The sequence below is a fragment of the Odontesthes bonariensis genome, chromosome 14 (assembly GCF_027942865.1).
Source record: "Odontesthes bonariensis isolate fOdoBon6 chromosome 14, fOdoBon6.hap1, whole genome shotgun sequence".
NCBI lineage: Eukaryota > Metazoa > Chordata > Actinopteri > Atheriniformes > Atherinopsidae > Odontesthes > Odontesthes bonariensis.
In genome coordinates this window covers 24,010,943-24,034,168 of record NC_134519.1, presented here as the reverse complement: position 1 = coordinate 24,034,168, position 23,226 = coordinate 24,010,943, and the positions used below count along the sequence as shown (strand labels likewise).

The 23,226-nt window shown below is 40.0% G+C and overlaps 2 protein-coding genes and 1 long non-coding RNA gene across 5 annotated transcripts; 1 reads left to right on the top strand and 2 right to left on the bottom strand.

Moving 5' to 3' along the window:
* Nucleotides 1-262: 262 nt before the first annotated feature.
* prg4a (proteoglycan 4a) lies at nucleotides 263-2,030 on the bottom strand. Its single transcript, XM_075483708.1, has 3 exons — nucleotides 1,989-2,030; nucleotides 1,324-1,452; nucleotides 263-762 (listed from the first exon to the last, which is right to left on the bottom strand). Exons 1-3 carry the CDS (start codon nucleotides 2,014-2,016, stop codon nucleotides 572-574), a joined length of 348 nt encoding a protein of 115 aa, XP_075339823.1. The 5' UTR covers nucleotides 2,017-2,030; the 3' UTR covers nucleotides 263-571.
* Nucleotides 2,025-3,614, bottom strand: LOC142399193 (uncharacterized). The gene is made up of 3 exons (XR_012772856.1): nucleotides 3,499-3,614; nucleotides 2,351-2,513; nucleotides 2,025-2,087 (listed from the first exon to the last, which is right to left on the bottom strand). It is a non-coding gene; the product is annotated as an uncharacterized LOC142399193 (long non-coding RNA).
* Nucleotides 3,615-12,220: 8,606 nt separating this feature from the next.
* On the top strand, nucleotides 12,221-19,107 carry dusp12 (dual specificity phosphatase 12). Of its 3 annotated transcripts, XR_012772854.1 has the most exons (9): nucleotides 12,221-12,394; nucleotides 13,296-13,596; nucleotides 13,764-13,877; nucleotides 14,534-14,652; nucleotides 14,837-14,924; nucleotides 15,229-15,320; nucleotides 15,720-15,799; nucleotides 16,484-16,677; nucleotides 17,072-19,107. XR_012772854.1 is itself a non-coding variant. In XM_075483696.1 (8 exons), the coding sequence occupies exons 2-8, from the start codon at nucleotides 13,334-13,336 to the stop codon at nucleotides 16,625-16,627; spliced, it is 900 nt and encodes a 299-aa protein (XP_075339811.1). In that variant the 5' UTR covers nucleotides 12,221-12,394; nucleotides 13,299-13,333; the 3' UTR covers nucleotides 16,628-16,801. The 3 variants fall into 3 exon arrangements, 2 of the variants coding, with proteins under 2 accessions (XP_075339811.1, XP_075339810.1); XM_075483696.1 differs by lacking the exon at nucleotides 17,072-19,107 and having other exon boundaries at nucleotides 13,299-13,596; nucleotides 16,484-16,801; XM_075483695.1 differs by lacking the exon at nucleotides 17,072-19,107 and having other exon boundaries at nucleotides 16,484-16,801.
* The last annotated feature ends 4,119 nt before the right edge of the window (nucleotides 19,108-23,226 follow it).

The following is a 23,226-nucleotide window of genomic DNA, read 5'->3' as shown; positions in this document are numbered from 1 at the left end:
AGCGCTGTCATGTGGTGTTATTTATATTAATAACAATGTGGATCTTTAAAATGACAAGGTTATGACTTTTAGAAAAGAAAGTGGTTGTCATGATTGAACGTGGGACAATGAATCTTTTGGTGGATCAACAGATGCAAAGGTATTTAATATTTAAAATAATCTGTTTGATCTTTGTAAAGTGTTCCCCAGATGTTGGTGGAGCTCAAATATGGAAAAATGAAGCCGTAATGAAAATAAGTGAACTACAGCTCCAGGTGTCATAATGTACTCTTTCCACTAACATGGTGAATAAGACTTTATAAACATTAGTGGCCATCAGTTTTATAAACATCCCATTTGCAGAAAACCTCTTTAAATAAACCGTGCCTGTACTCGGGTAGGACTTTTTTTCTTAACGGCTGAAAAATTTGGGGTTGTGTAGACAGGTGCAGGATGGTGGCAAAGGGGATTAACTTGGATATCAATGTAGGAAAAAAAATCGATTGCTTTTGCAAGAAAGTATATTTTCTTGTGTGTGTTGAAGCAGAAAACACCAGAAGAGGAGGGCATCCATCTTTTCTTCAGGATGTTTCTAGGGACAGCCCAGCAAATATCTCATGGAGTTGATTGGGTGGGGAGGACTAGGGTCCTGACCAGCCATGTCGGCAGGGTTGGTTGCCATGACGGCAGGGCTGATGATGGGTAGGGGTGCGAGGTCTCCAGAGGGGTTGGGTTTGAACAGCGCTGGCAAGTCTCCTGAAATTTGGACTCTGAAGAAGAGAGCTGCAGAGATGACAGAGTTTGAGGGTTTTTTTCACACATTAATGTAGAAAACTGTGATATATATTTCAATATGCCTGGAAAAACTTTGATCCAACTACGCTGAAGGCTACACAACACTAACGTAACACTTACAAGGAGTGTCAGCAAATACAGGATTGAACATTTACATGATATCCACAAATTACAGAGCAACATGAGTATTTGTTCTGAGTAACGTTTGCATCCATCTGACAAATAGAAGACAATCATTCCCTCTCTATAGGCTCCATTTTTAAAACGAAATGTAACATCTGCAAAAAATATTTGACCTGATAATGCAACTATCTGCAGCGTGGTGCTGAGCAGGAAGTGTACGGCGGGATTTTAAGAGCTTTTTTCTTCCAATGAAATTAGCCTTGTGTCTGGAATTAAACCATGAAAGTGGAAACCGCACCACCACAGTAGGGGTGATGGCTATAAAAATCATAGTTGAAATTCTGCCAATATTGCTCTCATGAATCATGATTTTTATCTCGTAGCTTCTAATTGAATTAGGTCTCACTGAGAATGAACAGATCTTACGTCCAGAGAAGACGAAGTGCAGGTATCCGTCGCTCCCCTGAGGACTGGGCATGGACAGGGCGGAGGTGATAGGTGTGGGGAAGCCCTTCAGAGACACTTTGATGTTGATCTCTCCACTCAGAAGAACTTCTGCATGCAAAATAACAAAAAGTTATAAGACCACATTTAAAACATCCAGGCCTCAGTTGTATATTATATTTGTTTGAGTTAACCAAATGAGTTCATGTGTTGATATTCGAGGCTCATAACAAGAAAAAAGGTGAAATTACATAAAGAGCCTAAAATGCATTGATATGACATCATAAAAAGTAAGATGCTGTTACTTGAAGTTTAATGTTTCTTATTGGTTAATAATGCAGAAAGAGACAGAAGTCTTTGACCAATAAAGCAGAGACTTAATGTTGCAGCAGTAAATCAGGAATGGTAAATGGATGTACTTATACAGTGCTATTCTAGTTGTTGACCACTCAAAGTGCTTTAACACTAAAAGCCACATTCACACTTGCATAGCACATCCTAGTCTACACAGTGTTACAGACTACACAATGCTTCTAATCTCTATCACACACATTCACACACGATGGGATGTTACTTCTTAACCTCAACCATTTTCCTTTTAAGGAATATTTGTACATTTGGTGGAAATAACTTTTCTTTCTACTAACCAGCCGGGCGGTTTAAGCTTTTCTTCATGGAGCTCCTCGGATTCTCTCTGCAGGAAGGAGTGCTCTCTGGTGGGAAGGTGAACTTCTGCATGGTGTCTCCTTTGGGGGAAAACAGAAAGAGCTACGATTAGCCATGTTCATAAACTCCAAGACTCGCTGCATGTTGTCCACCTATCAGTGGGCTTTTGGTCATTTTACTTGGAAGCCTATAGCCAGAGAGTGATGATGTGTATGCCCAGTCTTTCGAGACTTTCAGCAGCTTTTTGAATACAAAGCACTAGTTTGTAAAGTTACAAGCAGGACACTGTAGTCTTAAGCCAGCAGTGCCTTGGTGTTAGTTTACATATTTCTGTCCATCTCACCACCATTTTTAAAGAAGTACAAAGTCTCCGGTCTGCTCTTGGTGGCCGGCACTGCCAGCACAGCGCTGATGCTTCCTGTCAGGCCCGGAAACTCATGGGCCAGAGGTTTGGGAAAGCCCGGCTGCATCATCATGTTCTCATCTAGACGCCAGCACTGATCTCCCTGGAGAAGAAAAACAATGATTACTATTTCAACGTCCATCATCTAAGAGGTAGCTTTCTGAGATGATCGTTTCACTTCGTAATCTCCTTGATGAGTATTTGGCTAAAACATAGACTGAATGCTTAGCTCTATAGCAAGCATCTTTAAACCAAAACTTTGAAAATAACCTCAAAATTGTTTCATATTCTGCACTTTAGACACCGATGAAAGGAAGCTTCATCGACACGGCTAAAGTCTCTTCTGAAAAATCTGGAAAAAAATAGCTTTTTATATTGAGTCTAAAAGAATCTTTTCTTTAAGACAAAAAAGGCTCAGCTGTCAATACTTTTACATAAAAGCACACTGATCCATCCACTCCAGTCACATCACTGGGGCGGATAGAAGTTCCCCACCTATAACTGCTATCAGTGTGCTTCTCACATGTAAATTGCTTTAGATAAAAGCATCTTCTAAATGAACATAATGCAATGTGGTCCTTTATCATTACATTATTATACAGTAGCCAAAGGGATGCACCCTGAGAGTCAGAGTGTAAGATAAGATAAGTAGATAAGAGACACCTGTTTCTTCAATCAAGCAGCTTTTGAAAAAAACAAAAAAAAAAACCACATTTTTTAAAAATTGCATTGGAGTAATCACGGTAGATAAAACGGGACCTTAAAATTGCACAAAGATAGAATCTCAGTGAGGAGTATGAATTACAGGGATCATGGATAATTTATGTCAAGCTGGGCTAGCCGGTGTGCCTTTTCGTGACATCATGCATTGGCTGTTAACTAATTCTGCTACAAATATAATTTGACTGACAAATATCTGAGTTTCGAACAGCCATATTCAGCAATTTTATCAGTAGTGTTAATGAGTATCATACTAATCATCGCAGTGGCTGTAGCAGACGAAAATGTTGACATAGTGACGGAGGTTACGGATAAATCTGTGGCTGTGGGTGTAGTACGTGCACATATAATTGTTATGACATTTGTACCTTGATGATGTAGGTGTCTCCTTTGCAGTTGGAGCGCGTGAAAACGCTATCAATAGGAGGAGAGATGCCCAGAGTGACTGTGATGTTCTGTGGACGACCCACTGAGCCGCTGACAGGGTCAATTGACCAGAAAAACTCGCCTGCAAGATACACACACACACACACACACACACACACAGACTGTATCTCGTCACCTTTTCCTTCATAGCTCGCTCAAACAAAAATCAAAGACACAAACTGTATAGACTATGTGTCAACATCCCTGCATATAAGCTAGCATTTAACTACATGTGAACACGTCGAGATGGCGCGATAGTCTGCTGACCTTAAACTAAACAACTTAAATCACAGAAAAGTTGAAAACCAACAACTGAAAATCACAACATTGACCTTTAAATATGAGTATTGCTCCATTGATGAGAGCTGTGAGTCCATTGATGGGAGAATCACTGCACAGGTCGACATCAGCAGGGAAACCTACACAAACACACATATTTTGTGTTTTGATTCGTAGGAACTCAAACACATCAAACACAGATGCATTGACAGGACTACATGTCATACCTGCCCCTGTTCCCTCAGAACCTCCCTCCCCTGCAGAGAGCCCCAAAGCCTGCACCACATCCTGCAGGGTGCTGGGTCTTGAACCTGCTGGGCCATTAACACCTGAAAGTGAAAAACCACTTCAATACTTTTTAATTTCACAGTGAGTTTTGATTTCATGAAACTCACAATAAATATGTAAATAAATAAAAGAAATGATCTAGTTTGAAAACAAACAAACAAACAAACTGGTATCTAATTTTCAAAGCAAGCGTTTCAATGATGAACCAAAGAATTTACCCTGACGTGGCCCAGATGGACTAACTCCCCCAGGAGACAGCAGCAGCTGGATATTTAGTTTACCAGCTGCAGCTCCAGGATTGGCAGGGCTCACAGGTGCCCTGCTGCCTAGAGGCAAAGCACTGCGGCTGGGTAGAGAGTGGTCAGCTGCTGGGTATTGTGGAGCTCTGTAAGTGGATGAAGGAATGGGCAGCATGCCAGCAGGGATGTTGCTCCCGTCTGCAAGATGGAGGAAGAGTGAAAGCACTCTGTATTCATGAGCAAATTAAGATGTAGAGAATTCAAACCAACAATAGTCTTTTGCTAGTTTTAAGGTTGTAAGAAGACAGATGTTGATACCTTTGAACAGAGCCGAAGCAGTTTTCTCTTGTGCTAAGCTGAGCTAACTACCATAACTTCATTCTTGAAGGAAGTATTAGTACTAGTTTTAGTATTCATACACTATCAGACTTTACATTTAACAAGTTTAATTCACACCAGTTACCTGTGTATGCTTCCTCGCTTTCACTGTTGGACTTTTTGCGGTTCTTCTCTGATTTCCGGCTTCCTGACGAAGACAAGGAAATGATAAAAAAAAGTGAAAGGCAGATACCAGTTGAAAGGAATAGAAAAAGGCTCAAACAAGCATTAGATGAGAATGGTCATGTTTTAAGCTAAGCTTATTAGGAGCGTTAAGATTTAATTTCTTCTATTGCCTTCTATTTCTAATTTCTGCAGTAATGAATTATCTTAAAAACATTTTTCCACTTTTCTGCACGGCACAGCTGCTTTTGTTTTTAGCTGAATGCTCCAGTCGATCTACTCAAATGACTGATTCTTCATCTTTAATTAAATTCTAAAGTTAAAGATGATTTGATGAAGCCACTGACAGTTTTCAAACTAGCGGTACAAATGTTTTCTTTTTCCCCCTGAGCACACCGCACACTGACAGTTAAGATATTGTCCATGAAAAAAATAAATGCCAATAATGCACCAAACCTAAAGTAAAGTTTAATTGTAGCAGTGATCCATAGTGCAGTGTAAAAGCATCACAGTGAGTTGGAAGCGGTGGCTGCTTACTTGAGGGTTTGGCCCTCAGAGATTGGGAGCTTCCATGATGTGAGGCTGTCACAGTGGCGTCTGTGGACAGAGAAACTGTTAGAGAGCTATGTGGGTAACTGTAACTGAATGAAGGTGAACTGGCTCTGCTATTCAAAATCGCAAGCATTGATACATTTGACAGAATGTTTGTCCTACAAGATGTGTGAGTATAGATGAGTTGCTAAAGCAAATTGGAACATGTTGGTGCAATCTTCATGGTTGCTGGTACTTACCACAGTGCAGCTGGTAGTCATGGCAGCAGGTGTTGTAGCGGCTGCACATGGGATCGCACTCACACAGCTTACCTCTGGTAAAGCTCTCACCACAGCGACCCTGACAGGACTGAGCTGAGAACAACAGACCAACAGAACACTGTCAACACAGCAGCGGACCTGTTACTAGCAGTTTGCATCAGTCAGTGACGTTCAACAGAGAGAAAAAAAAAAACAAAGCCCACAGAGACAGTTCAGACAATTATCACTTACACAGCCAGCAGACTCAGAGGAAGAATTATCTGCATTCGTGAAAAGCTTTGTTAGTGTTCACCTCGTTTATTTAAGTTCAACATATCTGAACTTTTAACTGTTCTCCCAAAATTGATAGAATAAACTGTTGCGTCCTTAGCAACGAAATGTTCCCCTGTGATCATCAGCTGATTTCTAAAAACAGGGACAGAAATTGAACTGCTGCCAAAGACACTTAAACAACCTTAGAAATAAAAAAATAATTATGATGTAAACGACATTCGCTTTTTAAGGTTAAAAAAGTGAAATGACTAGAAGAGTAAACAGTCATTGAAACTATATTTAAGAAACTCACAAGTTACAGAGACGTCATCCCAACTACCACAAAAAGAGGTAAAAAAAACACTGAAAAATTGCCGAACTCGATTTTAAACAGCTTCAAAGATATTTAAATAAAACTTGCTAAGAACATACTAATAATTGAATAGAAACCAAATTACTAATTCAAAACAATGTAGCAATTCTCATATATTATCAGAAAGAAAAAAACTTAAAAATCTAACAACTTCCAAGCTTATGAAATTAAGATGCTTAGAAAGCAAAACAGAAGAGGTTTTTTTATAATAAACTATAGTTGTAAAAAAAGCGTTTCAAAGAGAAGTAACTGATTTTTGTCAAAAGATGTATAGAATGTCCCACAGAATTAAAAAAAAGTTTCATAAAACTGAAACAACAGCCTTAAAAATCTAACAAGAAAAACCACACCAACACTGATGAGAGAGAGAGAGCAAAACATTTTAAAAGTTAGATCAGTGAAAAGGTTTTTTTATATTTTCAAACCAAAATGAGGGCAAAAAAACAAAAGATGCGTTTTTTTTTCACATTGGCTGAAATTCCATTTATCTACTTCAGTTTAACGGCAAAACTGTAACACCTGAATATTGCTGTGACATGTGAAAACATCAGCTGTGTCGAAGGACTGATAATCTAATTGTCTTTTATTTTACTGTTCTTGTCTTACCTGGGTTGCAAGTAACCTCGAAGTCTGGGCAGCACTCTTTGTGCTGATGGCAGTTGGTGTCACAGGTACACTGCTGACCTCTGAAGAAAACCTCGCCGCAGCGACCCAGACAGCTGCCTGAAAGAAGAAGACATATACGAGTCAAATGATACACCCGTTGATATTCACTCAAATCTAAGACACCCAAAGATATCATGGGGATCAGATAATATTATGTATGAAAAAACAAATGTGAAAGATTCATAATCAGATAATATAAAGCGTATGAGACATCTTTGAGCGGCACAGATGCACTATTGGATGCTATTAGGCATTTTGCTTTAGAATGTATTTCTTGACATGATGATGAATTAATTAAAAAAAAAAAAGTAAGGCAAAGGCATCAGAAGTGCAAAGTATAGGTATAAACTTTAAATACACACCTGGTCCAGCAGCAGCAGATGTTTCAACAAGGCCAAGCAGGAGCAGCCCCAGTTTCATCATTATCATCATCTTCTTCTTTATCCGAGTCTCAGTATAAACAGAATCTGATCTGATAAAAAAAAAACTGACATGCAAATGGAGAGGATGAGAAGAAGAAGAAACAGCCACAGTAACAAAAGAAAAAGTTGAGGTCCAACACTTACCTCCTCTGTGTGTCTCCTCTTCTCTTCTTTGCTCAAACTGTTGGTCCGCCGGTCTTTTATACAAGTGAAAGGCACTGAGACAGGACACTTTTAATTAGAATCACAAACACACACCAACACTGCACCCCAAGACTAATTAAAAACTGCCAGGACGTGTTTAACCCTCCCACGCTATCAGTAAATTGTCTCCTACACACAGTAACGTCTTTTTAAGTCTGTAATCACATTACGTTACTGTAATCACTTTGTGATATTCATGTATGAGCATAACAGTGGCCAGTGTCTCAGAGTAGAAATTTAATTAACGTCATATAATTCCTAAAAAGGTGTTAGAAAACATGAATAACTTCAGGCCTGAGGCAAATTATCCACTAGTATTACAATACTTAAATACAGTATTTCTATGTTTTTTTTTTCTTTCTTTTACTTTTGAGGTCTGTGGTTCTGTATAATTCCACTCCTACCTGTTACCCTTTGGTCACATTTTCCCTACCAGCCAACATGAGGAATGAGGTCCCAGAGCCAAAACTGATGTCATGTGGTTTTGACCATTTTAGTGGCAAAGTTTCAATTGTTCAGCTTAGTTCTTGGGTCATAAAAAGTGTCTCATTGTGGTTGATTTTAACAAGGAGGAGATGAACACAGCAAGAGAGAGGAAATTAATGTGAGGGGTCAACCTTGGGAGAGATTTACTTTAGTTTGATGTAGATGGACGGGTTCGTTTTGGATTTATCTTCTATATATAACGAGATCAGCAAAAAAGGAGAACACTGAATAGGCTTGATAGTGAAAAAGATAAAAAAAGATGTACGTAAGATGTAAGTAGCGTCAATGGCAGAAACACAAGATTTTGAAATAGACATAAATAGTCATTCTACACACAACCATGAGCTTAAATAATTTAACTGGTATATTGGAGGGTGATCAGCTGTTTACTGTAGTATATTGTTAGAATGATCTGGGATCATCGGGAATCGATTGGTTAACCCTAGAGGGATGCATCACTGAGTGTTTTGAAAATTTGCTAGCAGTATATTTCAGCATACTCACACACAAATTCCATCTCAACTGTCTTTTCCAAAACATGTTGCAGTGGCAGACAGCACTTAGAACAGCTTTAAATTCACTTAAAGTGGAACTGATGTTTGTACCCAAAGTCTGTCCTGTTGCTGGGTTCAGAAAATATTTATGTGTGGTTTGATTGTATTTGAGCACAACAAAAATGTGTTCCAGTTTGGTAGAGATTTGTGTTGAAGTTAGTTGCTTTGGCCAGCAACTTTTTTTTTTTTAGAAATAAAAGTAAACACACAGTAAAGGTTGCGTTAGGGGTCTGGAGAAGAAATGCTGTTTTCTCCTGTTGAAATCCACTGTCTTATTGACCAGTCTGTCCTGACAGTCCTCTTCCATTTCTCTCTTCCAAATTAGTAACAAAGACTGATAACTAATTCACATGAAAAGCCTAACCCTGGACACCTAAAGTTAGCAGATCTAGTGGGGAGGGATTTTTCAAGCATGATTGGAGTCCACTTGGAGTTTGAAGCATGACTGCAAACAAAACAGTTGTGATTGATCACATTTCTGCGATGATTTCAACTACATTTAGACATTTTGTCGTCTTCTTTTATCCAAAGTGACTTACAATGATTAAACAACATTCAAGCTTCAGTGCAGTAAGAAGCCCTGGTCTGTGAGTGCTAAATTAGTTTAAATTTAGAATGAAGTGCAAATGTGTGAGGTCAGGTGTTTAAGGGTGTTAGAGGGTTAGGAGAGGAGGTGCTCAGGGAAAAGACAAGTCTTTCAAAGATTCTTAAAGGTAGACGAGCTCTGATTGCACTTTTTGCACGTTCCACGATTCTGGGACCTCAAATGAGAACAGGCTGGATTAGGACTGCATATTGCATAGGAATGGTAGTACTTGACGGTATTCCTAAGACTAATGCAGCTACTGGGCGGGACATTTGTCCTTTTTGGTTGATGGAACTCCAGACACATTGCCTCTTTCTGGACCCTTTGTTAAGGTTTTACTGTGCAAGAACGAGCATTGCAGCAGTCGTGGCGGGAGATGACCATGGCTTGCACCAGGAGCTGGGTGGCATTCTGAGTCAAATGCGGCCTCATTTTTCATGATAAAGAGTGTAGAGACATAACTAAGAGACAGATGCAGCATGGTCAAAGAAGGACAAGTGGTCATCAATCATGACAGCCATGTTTGTAAGGAGGGATTCCTGGGCAGCCATTCTGTTGTCATCAGGACCACGAGTCAAAGTACATGAGGCTGGAATCAGTGAGGCTGGAACCAATATTCTTTAATACTGTGTGCATCAGAAGTAAGACCTCGAACAAAGAAACCAGGTCCTATTTATACCCATAGTTACGTGCAAAGCAACACGTCTGTCTTTAGGTTTTATCTTCCTCCTAAGATTCTTATGAGGAAATTCCAGACATCCTGGTGCCATCTTGACATGTCATATGTTTTCTGTAATGTTATCTCAAGACTGACCTTTCAAAGGTCATGCAGCATCAATCAGATCTGGCTTCAACTACCATCAATGTTCTTGCAATGCTATGTTGGAGAGCATTAAAGTGTCCTTTTTTTTTCTCAATGTTGCATGTAAAAATTGTTTGGGATGACCGAAATCATATAGAATAATTAGCAAAATTTTGCATCTAAAGGCTTGAAAAACAAACATAACAAAAAGTCTCATGGAAGATATTCAACAAATACGAATAAGTTGTTCGACATCTGGCACCCAGAAGCTTGTTAGATCTCATAAAGGCCATGTGGCACAATGACGGTGCGTCACTGCAGCAGACCAAACGCACATCAACGCACCCACTCATTTCCCATTCACCTGCTGGACGTCCCTCTGTGTGCTGGTAAAAGAGCAATGCTTTTTTCACATGCTTCATTTCTAACAGTCAATTATGTGTGTTTGGCACCCCTCTAACGAGCCCTCGGGGAGGGGTGTGGTCATGGCGGGGTATTGAATTGGTCAGACAGTCAGATTAAAGAAGCTTGTAAAACTTTATTAACACCCCACATTGTGACCATAAACAGACTGTGTAACGCATGCTGGCGGGCAGTTCAGAGCATCACACACACATAGTAGGTGTTGTGACACAAGATTTCAGACAGACACCATGTGTCGAAAAAGAGACGGGCAACTGAGAACATGACACACAGGAGAACAGAGATCCATTCAACCAACACATTTAACTGTTAATACTTCAGCACAGCCTTCAGACACTTGTGCATAGAAATGTGCTTGTTTGTCTCTGGAGCTGCTGTGAAAATCAAGAAGATGCTTTTCATTTGTTGAACTGCGCTAAAAAGAAAACATCCAAAAACACAACATTTTTGGAAAGGAGAAACTTGAATATTTGAATACTTGAATAATGCATTCAGCTACTATCTGTGGTTGCACCGTTCCTTGGTCAGGAGTCACATTATAGCAGATCAGTGGTATCCACCAAGTTTTAACTGTAAGCAATATTTTTGCTCCTTTACAAGTAACTTCAGCACAGCTACACGATTTTTCTTAATGACAAACACTAGATTCCTATCGGAAAGTCTGGTCAAAAGACATAGTATAGAAAAGCTCTGAGAAAACCAGTAGCGCTTTAAAAATGCTTCTCAGGCTAAGAAAATAGGCCAAGTTTTTGCAGTGGGTGAAGATATGCCAGCATTCTCACTGGATGACGGAAGAGGTTTGAGATTTTTGTCAATAGTGTATGAAAGAATACAAACAGGAATGAGAACGATACCACAGCAATTCAAACAAACAGGGAAGCATAACGGCAGAAATATTCAGTCCCGGAGTAGTTTTGCTACCCTGGAGTTGAACTCTTGTGCTAACTACACCCATGGCCACTCAGTTTTGCCGCAAGCATTAATTTGTTTTCTTGTTAAAAAAGGGTCATGACATTGTTTTGTCCTGATCCATCATAGTCGGTTTTTCTCAACCCATTGGTTGTTGTTTACTTGTTTTATTATTTGTCTCTCCTTAGGTGCTTTTTTTGCAGGGGTTAACTAAATCTGCTGGACATCTGTGAAGGTATAAATACTGGGGTAAACATCATTGGAAGCTCTTTGATATGTCGTATTTTAATACACGAATAACATGGGTTTTCAGTTTTGACACATTTATGCTTCTTACACTCCCTGCTGCAATGCTTTTATTTTATGTAAAGCACTTTGAATTGTTTGTACATGAAATGTGTTATATATATAAATTTGATTTGATTTGAAGCTCGAGAACTGTTCATCTTAAAGCAAAAGAGAGGCAAGCAAATCATTGAAAAATTAAAAGTTTCAGGTTTAAGAGAATTTTAATGCAAAATGAATAACAAAACAGTCATCAAGTTGAAAATACCAAACACATGTTTTGTACCCTTGCCTCTCTTCAAGTTAACCTGTAAAACTGTCCTCATGTTACCCTTCTGTAAAACAAATGCTTTCCCCATAACGGCAGCACAGAGCGTGGACAGGTTAGTTTTATTTTCTGCCACATGAAAACACTTTTGTCTCCAACATTAACCCATGACAGGGTGAACAGAATGAAGCGACTCCAGAAAATGGCTGAATAAAAACCTTTAAATCATTGTCGAAGTTTTTATTCGCGGAATATAATAAATTCCGGAACGTAACGATTACGTTATGTTTCCAACCGTACAGTTTAAGTGACGAACCAAACACATCAGTCAACACGTTTTACTTTTCTTTTTAGGTCTGTGTGGCGTTTCGTTGTAGTTACCCCGTTTATTTAGTATAGTGAATCTTGTGCAAAAAGCTGTACTATAAAGTGGCAGAAGACTTCACCGGAAGGACAAAAGATACCGCGAAGTTGAACTCGGCTGATCAGGTGAGTTAACAGAGTGAACACAGCCTGCGTGGCTGTCAGCGTGAAAACTACATGCAGTCTGTGTTTCCAATGTGATAAAACGTAGTAATTAAAAATAATAATAATAATTAGGCTATTATTACTTTAATTCCCGTTTTAGAAATCGTATTACTGGATAATAAATGAACTGTCAAAGATTGCCACAGGCTGCCAGAGCAGCTGTAAAAGCCTGTAAAGCCGCTTCCACAGCCTCGCCAGTTGTTTGCGGAAACTAAACGCTGATTATCCGCTAGTTATATCATATAGTAATCAGCTATAGCCAGTTACAACCTGTTATTCATTCTGTACAATATTTTCAGATGATGATATCTGGTTTGTTTTTTGTTAAACATAAAAAATCATGAGACTCATGATACAAACTCATAACATTTCTTAAGATTATTGATTGATTATTAAGATTGTCTTAAATAATATTGCGCCCCCCCGCCTCCGCCCGGCTTTTTTTTTTTTTCTTTTTGGTCACTGTTGAATGCCTGTTGTCTTTGTATGTGTATTTTGCCATTTGTATTGTGTATATTTGTCAGCCCATGCAGCAACTTATATGCAAATTCTGAGGCCGCTTCCACAACTTACCACTGTCTGCCATAGGCTTGCAGGGCTCTGGCACCCAATGGCAGAAATATTTATGGCATCCAACACAGACATTATGTCACTTATTACAGAACTTACCATCTAACTTGTATTCAGTAATCATCTACGTTTCAGATTAATTCTGAATCTCGTCAGATCTGTGGAAACACCATCTGTGTGGAAATGAGGAGTAAAAACATGATTTTATAAAAATAAAATTGCAAAGATATATTTCAGGCAGCTTTTTATTGAATCTTCTTTCTTTATTATTCATGTGCTTATTTCATACAAGAAGCAACGAGTTTCAGAGCTCTGTGAGTCTCTACAGTCATGCAGCTTGTGGACCCTGGCGTGTACATCGGCACAGCGGCCGGCCTCAACGACAGCCTGGCGTTGGCCGCTGCATCCATCACTCACATCCTCTCTGTGGACTCTGTGGACCCCGGGCCCATGATCCCTGCTAATGGAGACTTTATCAGGAAGTGGATTAACATTTTAGATGAAGCGACGTCTGACCTCCTCAGTCACATGGACGCCAGCTACGCGTTCATTGACGAGGCTGTGAAAGCAGGCGGAGCTGCACTTGTTCATTGGTAAGGCTCAGAGGTCAATGATAGATTCACTTCTCAGTGTCTAGAATGATTTAGTTAACTTTATATTTAAAAAAAAACACTGCCTGTAGTCAATCCAGTCCAGCTTCTGTAACTAACTACGTGTATGTTTTATAACTGTTTCTTTTCCCCATGTGCACGTGCGTCAGCCAGGCAGGTCGGAGTCGTAGTGCCACCATTGTGACTGCTTATCTGATGAAGAGATACCAGTTGGGCTTCGCTGAGGCTTACCACAGACTGAAGAGTGTCAAACAAGATGTGCAGTAAGTGTGTGTCGCTCTGTGGTTAGTCTGCACTGCTCATCTCATCTCAACATGAAAGCGTTTTCGATAATGTGACATTTCCTTTTGGATCACTTACAACTTACTTTTAAATCTGATTGAAAGTCTCTGCTTTTGGTTTTATGGTGTTCAGATTTGATTGATAGGAGACAGAGAGTCAAATCATGTTGCAAACAGGTATTATAAATTATATTGTTTTTTTAATCAGGTGTTTAGATTCATTGCGAATTGACAAGTAAAAATATAAGTAAGTGGAGAATAAAAGTCGAAGCAAAAACCTGATATGATCAAGAAACTATAGGAAGGTATCGTCATGTGAAATTTTTTTTTTTTTTAAATGACGTCCTCTTTTAGTTGTAGGGTTTTATGGAGACATATTTGAAAAATCTGTACCTTACTTGGTCTTGAAATTAGTTAAATCCAACCTCAGACGAATGACAATATGTGACGCATTAAACTGTTTTACCATTTACTTTCCAAAAAAAAGCTAATTACACCCATACCGCTTGAATATGGAGTGCTCACTCCTGTTCATCAGTAAGAGTGAGCACCTCGAAGAAAGAAGAAGTGTCGGCAGTGTGCTTACTAACAGACGACTGAGTTATCAGATACACCTACGTGTGGGCGATGTGTTTCAGGGTTAACAGTGGTTTTGAGGAACAGTTGCGTCAGTACGAGGCCATGCAGTGGGAAGTGGACACATCCAGTCCTTTGTACAAACAATACAGACTAATCAAGATAGCAGAAAAATATCCAGGTGAGCACCCACACACACATAGAAGCACAGATTAATGTGCCCACTTTTTATGTGGTGTTTCCCATCTCTTTCTAATAGTTTAGATTTCACTGGTCTGTGTGTTTTTGTGTGTGTGTGTGTGTGTGTGTGTGTGTGTGTGTGTGTGTGTGTGTGTGTGTGTGTGTGTGTGTGTGTGTTGGAGCAGAGTTGCATCAGGTTCCCAGGGAGATTTTTGCCGACGACCCCGCCCAATCCAGCTCCTCTGAGGTGTCCTATAGATGCAGGAAGTGCAGGTGAACGGTGGAGACGTTACTACAGTGGCTGAATGATCAAAAGTGCATTTGTCTTTAATGGATTCTGATGATTCTATTCTCAAATGTTGTTCATAGTTAATACAACTCACAACAGCAGAGGTCAGATTGAAACAGTAACAAACCAGAGGAAGATAAAGAGGCAGTCCTAGATTATAAAGTAGCTTAAGAGTTTCATGGTTCAGATAGAATAGGGTCCTTGCTCAAGTGACTTGCTTCTCTGTGAACACGATGTTGTTGTCGTAAAGAACCGGTGCAGCATTAACCTCCGAGCTCTGCTCCTCAGACGAACTCTGTTTCGTGGCTCCAGCATTCTCAGTCATACAGTAGGAGAGGGAGCTTCAGCCTTCAGTCACAAGAAGTCCAATAACCTCACTGGTGAGAACGCATCTGCTCTTTATAAACACTTGTTGCACAACTCATCTTCAGTTTCAGTCGGATCGTAGGTGTCGCTTTGCCATCACAGTTGGCCTCGGAGCTTGGGTTTAAAGCAAAATAAAACACTCTCAAGTCAGTAGAACAAGATGTCTCTGATCTACAAATGCAGAAATGTTTAGAAATATTCAGATTTACATTGATCTCCTTGACTGTGTGTTATTACAGGTCAGTCTGATTTATTTATTTTTTATCTTTCTGCCAATATTCATACATTTTATGTTTTAATTATTATTTTTTTTAATTAATTAATTTTTTTCCCCTTAGTGAAGTTAAACAGTTCCTCACAGGCTGAACTTGTAGCTTCTCATAAGCACCCGTGTGAAATGTGTTGTTATTTAGGAGAGGTCCAGTGTACGTCGTACTTCATTGAGCCGGTGCAGTGGATGGAGGAAGCCTTGCTCGGAGTGATGAATGGACAGGTAGTCCACACTAACCCTGACGCGCACACCAACTACAGACTAGTGTCAGCAGCCTCACGGCCGCTTTGCATTTGAAGTGTTATCAGAGAGAGGGAGGCTCGTAGAGAGGAGCAACAGATTGAAGAAAAGATTTTTCACTCAAATGAAAAATTGCCTTCCTTATTTTTCCCCTTGTTTTGCTTGCCAGTTGTGCACGTTCCGCTGTAACCCAGTGAAAAGGTTTAAATGTGCCACTGCTAAGTTAACTGAACAAATTTGCAATTGCCAGATATTTGCGACTGGTTGGTTCATACTTAGAAATGATTGTTTTCAGCATGAGAGCAGTCAGGCTTTTCAGCCTTGTAGATGAGTATGTGATACTCTGAAGTGTCAGCCCCTCTGTTACTTTCATCTGCCGGTACATTTTGGGGTGGTTCAGTCTGTGGAAAATGAGAATATAAGCTACTGCTAAGCTGTGGCTTTGTGGCTTTGTAAACGCCAGTTTTTATCTCTCAGGCACCGAAATAGGTTTGATTGAATTTATCAGCTGAGATTCTTGTCATTGTGAGTGTTTGTAGGTTTTTTTCTGAAAATTAGACTCCACATATGTATGAATGTTTGTCATGCTTATTTTTTGCCTGTGATTCTTCCCTCCCTCTATTTATGGCATGTGTCCATTTTGCGTGTGTGTGTGACTGTGTTTAGTTGCTCTGTCCTAAGTGCAGCTCCAAGCTGGGCTCATTCAACTGGTGTGGGGACCAGTGTTCGTGCGGCCGCTGGGTCACACCTGCCTTTCAGCTGCATCGCAACAGAGTGGATGAGATCCGGCAAATAAACTTACAAAAATGACACACGCGCACATTGGCAGGGATGAGCCTATGCAATCCACTCAGTTGAAAGTGAGAGACTCATCCACATACAGTTTGAATAATGTAATGAGCTGCAGTGATGCTATTCAAAATGAATGATTTAAAATAACCATCTTACAAATGTGTAAGATATGCACGTTTTGTAATCATTGTGTTTCTGTAAATAAAAGTATTTCTGTAAATATCAAAGGGCAAGCCTACATTTATTTGAGGTCTAGGTTAGTGACATTTCTGTTGAATTTATCAGCTTTAAGTAGGAAGTTAAATCAAAAGTTGAAGGTCAGATTCACCCAATTCTAGCAGAGCTCTTCTTTTGTATTAACATGTGATGGCCACTAGATGGCAGATGCACTTCAGAGAAAACGTCTGGATTTCTTACAGCTGACTTTGGTACTTCTTTCTCCTCTCAACTTTCAATGAAAAGTCCCTTTGTGCACTGAGTCTTTGGACGGGCCCTGCAGCTCTGAAAGCAACTCACCAGGCACTGTGATGATGTGACGGAGACCAAAACACCTCAAAGTACAGTATGCGGTTTGCTCCCCATGAGTAGTGTCACGTGAGGCTGCTGCACCAGTGCTGGACCGGAACTCAGACGTCCTGCCCAGCTGATGCCTGGAAAACTGGAGCACACACTGGAATGTTACTACAGAGGAGACAGAGGAGTGAGAATGGTAACTGCTAAGAAAAAGAGAGCGTGGTGTAAAAGCGATGGAAATGGAGTTTAAGTAAGGTAAAGAGAACCTGTTTGAAAATGACAAGAGAGGACAGGGAAAAAGAGACGGGGATGTGGTCAGAGGTTTCCATGCTCTCATAAGTGCTGCAATTAGGAATCGTCACGGGGACTTCCTGTTCAGCTACACACACTTCATGTATAAGTGTGAGGGAAAAGTCCATAAAAAATTAATAAACTGCACATAGCTGATGGGTAGTAAATTTAAGAAAAAAATCTTTACGTTAACACATCTGTCAACTCTTTCCATTGAGTGGGAAGGAGACACAAATCTGACAATAAACCGTAGCCTTTGTCTCTAAAGACCACGAGTAAAATGGTTTATTGCAGATCACTTTCATCTGTGTTCCCGGATCAAATCTTCTGATGAAGTCCAGGCAACAGGCAAAAAGTGCATTGACAGTTTAACAGCCAGCAGCAGTAGGACAACTCATACTCTTTTGAAAAAAAATCTATTTAAGATGATGAATTATGAATACTTGGATGTTATTAAAATCCTATTCGTAGGTAAATGTGTTTTTCTATGGTAAATCTTTTCAAAACCACATTTTCAGAAAACAACAGGCCTTTTTGAAACAGTTAAATCCAACATCAAGATTTTAAATCAGGAATGTGCTCGAAGAGACCATAAAGATAAAAACTGGTGTAATAGTTCAATTTGCACCCTATAAAGACTAAATGAAACTTGATAATTGTATGCCCATTACTCTGTTATGTAATGATGAAAGGATAATAGATCTTGTATAATGGATAAACTGACTAAACTGGTTCCAAATCTTCCTGTTTTCAGCCCACTCTCTGTACTTGGATCCTCTCTGAACACCTTTATGAAGACAGCTGGCTTTAGCTTTTCCATTTATAAAGCTTTGGGTTACATAACCCATCTTTAGACTTTACCGTGTCCACCATGTTAGTGTAGCATAGTAACATTTTCTATCAGAACTTAACTCAAAGTACAGGTGAAGCTAAAAGAAATGTCATTATCTTTGCAGCCACGGACAAATTAGAATTTCAACCCGACAATGGCCAAAGATCAGCGGTCAGATCAAAGTTCTTACAGTGCTTCTAGCTGGAAATACCAGTTGCCAAATACATGTATCGAGGTTGTTTATTGCCTCCAAAGGGAATTTAATTTAGCTCTGGACAGTGCAATACTGCCTGCAATACAATAAATAACAAATACACACCACAGTAAAAGGGATCCCTAAAAGACAGGGCTGAAGGCAGTAAAATGCAGGCTCCGTGGGTGTTTCACTCATAATCAAAAGTTTGAACTTCATGTATGTGCCAGAGGAAAAGCCATTGATATGGCTTGATATGAAGCAGATGATCTGCTCTGTTAGAGCTCAGTGGAGTTTGTTCTTACTGCACTACATTCAGTTGATCATTTTCCTGCCTTCTGTGATGGTGGCTTTTTACTTTCATTTTTTTCTCCTTTCTGTAAACGAGCGCCACACAGCCCGCAGGATTAATGCACTCCTTTGAAAGCACTTTAAACACGTCTCACATTCTGCCAATGGTCCATTAATTGAAACTGTTCTGTTTGCGGTAACAGTTAAAGCTCTCAGTTTAAAGCTCCTGGACATCTGCAGCGGGTCTGCTAAGAAAGCTGACATTGAATTATTACAGCAATAAAAGCAAATGTTGTGACTCAGATACTAGACAGAGATAGAAACAGAAAATGCTGAGTAAGTTCGTTTTTTTATTGTCACAATGGCTGAATTTTTTGTTCCCCTGTTGTTGTGGAGTACTCACTGTGCATTGCTGGCATTAAAGCAATCAAAGTATAACCAAGTTTATGTGTATTTCATTGTCCCCAATGAGCATATTTTTTCAATCCTCTTGTCGTTAGCTCTAGATTTGGTCTATGGAGCCACGTAATGAATTCACAAGTAATCCAACAAAATTTCTGGAGGCTCCTGACACCCGATTGGAAGCCACAAGAGATTGTTCCTCTCAGGCAGCGGCTTCCTTGTCTTTTAAGTCACACTGATTCAGTTTATTCTTTTTAACAGCAGCTCAGGAATGAATTTACTCCTACGGAAGGCTTTTAAGGTGCTAAGTCTTTGTCTTCGGCCTCTTTGACGGTGTCTTTTATGTTGAGTTATGTTGTATACGTTTTTTGATGATTTCATCAGGATATATTGTGTAAAGTTCAGTAGAAAAACACTCTACTTACGAAACATCCTTTACTACAGACAAACAGTTCATTCCTTTCCTTCAAATATTCAGGGGCTCTGAATGTGTCAGTATTGCTCTTTCTAGAAGTTTTACTGATGAGAACAAGATTTCTCCAACTTTACCTTAAAGTCCATCATAATTGGACATGTGCTGCACTTCATATGTGAGCATATCATATTAGTTTAAGCTGCTCTCACAATAATGGGTATCTCAGAAATTGTCCAAAATTCAGAAATTAAGGTAAAAAAACAACTCTATTTTGCACACACCACTTACACAAACATTTTTGAAGTAAAGAGGACTTCAGTTTCTTTCTTGGATTATTTCTATATGGATTTTCAGGCGTTTACAGCACTTTGTAACCAGCAGAGATGTATTAATTGTTGGCTAATGATAAACATTCAGTGCTTTTCAGAGCTTAAGAGCTCGCACATGTCATGGTCACTTGTGCATTGTGTGCTTTATAAACAGACTTAAAAACCATTGTCAGGTAATGAAATGACATCAGAATAATGCTGCAGATCAATCTTGAAGCAGAGAGTCATACATAAGCAGAGCTTCACGTGGATGTCAGACTCTCTTTGCAGATTATCTGCATCACACTGACGCCCAGCTTCCTGTAACCTGATCCACCGAGGAGCTCCAGGGACGACTGCAGAAGAAAAGCAAGGGAGTGACATGATGGAGGCTGTGAGTCACCTCTAAACCCCCGACCTTGTTACTCTGTGGTCTCTGTGTCTGGGCTCCGGGGAAAACTGGGCAGGATTGCTCTTCAAAAAGCCCTCAGCAGGGATCTGCTGCTCTCCTGGCCCAACAGGAAAGGTGATCATCTCTAACTGTGGTCTCTGGCATTAGTGAAAAGAATGTTTTGGCAGTAAGATATGTGAGTTTGTCAAAAGTGCAATATGTGCAGATTCATGCAAGAATTCCTTTTCAACTTTCCACAATGAGCTATTTCTGTCTAGTACCAAATTCTTTTTCACCTCCCGACTTCTGGCTGCAAGCAGGCTTTGCAACAAATGTATTTTCCTTTGGGTGTGACTGAAGTGTGATTTAAGATCCAACTATTCCTTATTTTCATCTCACCCTTTGAGATTTGTATCACTATAAGCTACCCAAGCTGCTTGTTATATGTGTCATGTCCACTGCCACATCATAGCCACAACAGCGTTATTTCTCTCTGTGCATTTTTCTCTCTGTCTGTGTGAGTTACAAAGCAGATGTTGAACTCCAGTGTCTGGTTTTCACATTAGCTCTCTCCCCTGTCTCCTTCTCCTCCTCCGCTCATTCATCTTTTAGCTTCCTCTCCCCTCAATTATTTCCCTTCCCTGTCCTCCTTTCTGCCGCTGCTCACTCTGTTCTCATCCATCACTTCTACTCTGCTTTGTAGTATTTCTTCTCAGACACAACAGCAGATCTGCATGAAATCTGTAACGGTTTCATGCGAAAAATGCGAAACATACCAAAGTATCGCACAAGTGGCTCAAAACAACAAGATGGTTCAAAAGTGACCAGAACTTGTTAACGATCCCGTCTGTTTTGTTTGGGATCTGGATCTAACAGGGTAAACCTTTTGGTATGGTATGGTATGTTTTTCTTTGAACAGGGACAGTGTACAATAAACATTGACCATGAGGAAAGATGCTTTGTACCAGGTTATAGCAGGAAATGCTAATTTCCACCTGTAGTCCCTGACTACAACAGAAACGGCTTAAAGAGGTAAACAGAAAAAAAGTTTGGAAGTTAATATGGATAAAGCCAAAGAAGACTCTGAGGAGATGAAAAGATGCAAATACATTTTTTGAAGCTGATATATGACAGCAGAATTGTGATACAATTTCTCAACAGTGTTGTTAACAAGCCAGGGGCCATTATATTCTGCAGTGCTTTTGCAACCATTTGGGCCAGATCAACACATGACTTGCAATGAGACTGTGCCTTAAAAGGGACCAGTGACCGAAACTGGCAGATCCAGAGGAAGACTAAGGGTGAGAGGAGTTGAGTTAATGACTCCACGCCCCTAAAACGATCCGCTTCAACAGAGAGGTAAGGATTGTAAAGGTATGGAAAAGTAATGGAAGCCAATAAGGAGAGTATATAAAAACACTGGACTGAACACTGTACGTAACCTACTGCAGTGTTTGTGATTCTTTGTCAGTGACGAACCAGCGAATAGTCACATCCAAAGAAACAAAAAGAAATATGCAGAGCTTTGCTTTTCACTTTCTTTAATCTTGCTGAACTTCTTGCGGGTGTTTCTGTAGCAGAAGATTTTTCCCAGATGACGTGCAGTAATCAGGCGGCCTTTTAGTCAAACCAAGAGTTGTTTTTAACTCCAGATGATCTCTTTGGTAAAAGCAGAAGAACCCCCCCCCCCCCCCAGACACTCTTTAAATTCTGACTTTTACTATGTTTTTTGTTCCTCGTTCCCCCATATATCCCTGTGACGTTTGACTTTGCACCTTTCAACTTGGATATCTGCTGCTTTTCACTCCCTTTTTCTGTCTAAACAAAGTCCCACTTCACTCAGCCTTTTTCTTGCAGTTAAATATAAATGACCTCAGAATGACTGTGTGAGTGTATTTATGAGCAAGAGATCTCGATCTCTATGATCTCTTTCCCTTTTTGTCTACAGCTTTCTTTTCTTTTTACTTTGTTCAAGTGGGTTTTTGTTTAGCTTGGCGGCAGTCGGGAATATGCATTTGGATACTGCTGCCATCTTTAAACCAGATTTCACAATGTTTGTGCTGTAAATCAGACACACTGTTTCTGTGAACATGGACAGATAGCATACGCAGCATGGCTTTTCTTGTGTTTGTGTGTGAATGTGTGTGTGGTCCCTCCGCTTTCAGACACACGGAGCAAGCAATTCAAAGGCTGACAGTTGTACAGAAACCACACATGCCCCCACAGAGTTAGGGGAGGTTTTTTTTTAAGTATGAAGTCAATGTGAATGGGCGTCTTTCTTCTGGATCCTGCTAGGTGGTCACTCGCTGCACACACACACACAACCACCAAATAAACATGATGGTTGCATAACTTTTGATGTCATCTCCTGATAAACTTAAGAGCTTTAGTGGCACATTCTTGCTGGAATTCATGCATTAGAGAATAATAGTCGTTAGTCATTTGTTCACTCATTCTGAAGTTGTTTTACATGTGCGGTATCCCATTATTAACAGATCTTGCAGAAATAAAGTGCAGCTGAGATTGCAACAAGGTGATGCTTATTTTAAAAACAATATTTCCCTGGAAAGGTGGTGTGTGTGTGAGTTTTCTAGGGTCCATTACCGACCATTTGTCTAATGTACCAACAGGGGTACAAAGGCACCATAAAGTGGTTCATTTTCACTGTTTTTCTGTCAATATAGGCAGATTTAATGTGGCAAATGCAAAGGCTCTTTGTCTTATCAAACAGAAATCCATCATCATTTTTTGAATTTACATGAAGCTCTCTAACGTGTAAAGGTCTTCTCTGTGTCCTGACCACTCCCCGTTGGAGGTTCACCAGCATCTGGCCCGGGGCTTATTTTCCACCCTGGGATCCGTCCAGTGGCTCCGCTGCTTCCAGGAAAATAAATCAGAGCCCACAAATAATGTTTGCAGCATGCTGGACAGACACACAGAGGAAGGAGAAAGAGAGCCAAAAGGGATTGGCCACTTTCGTC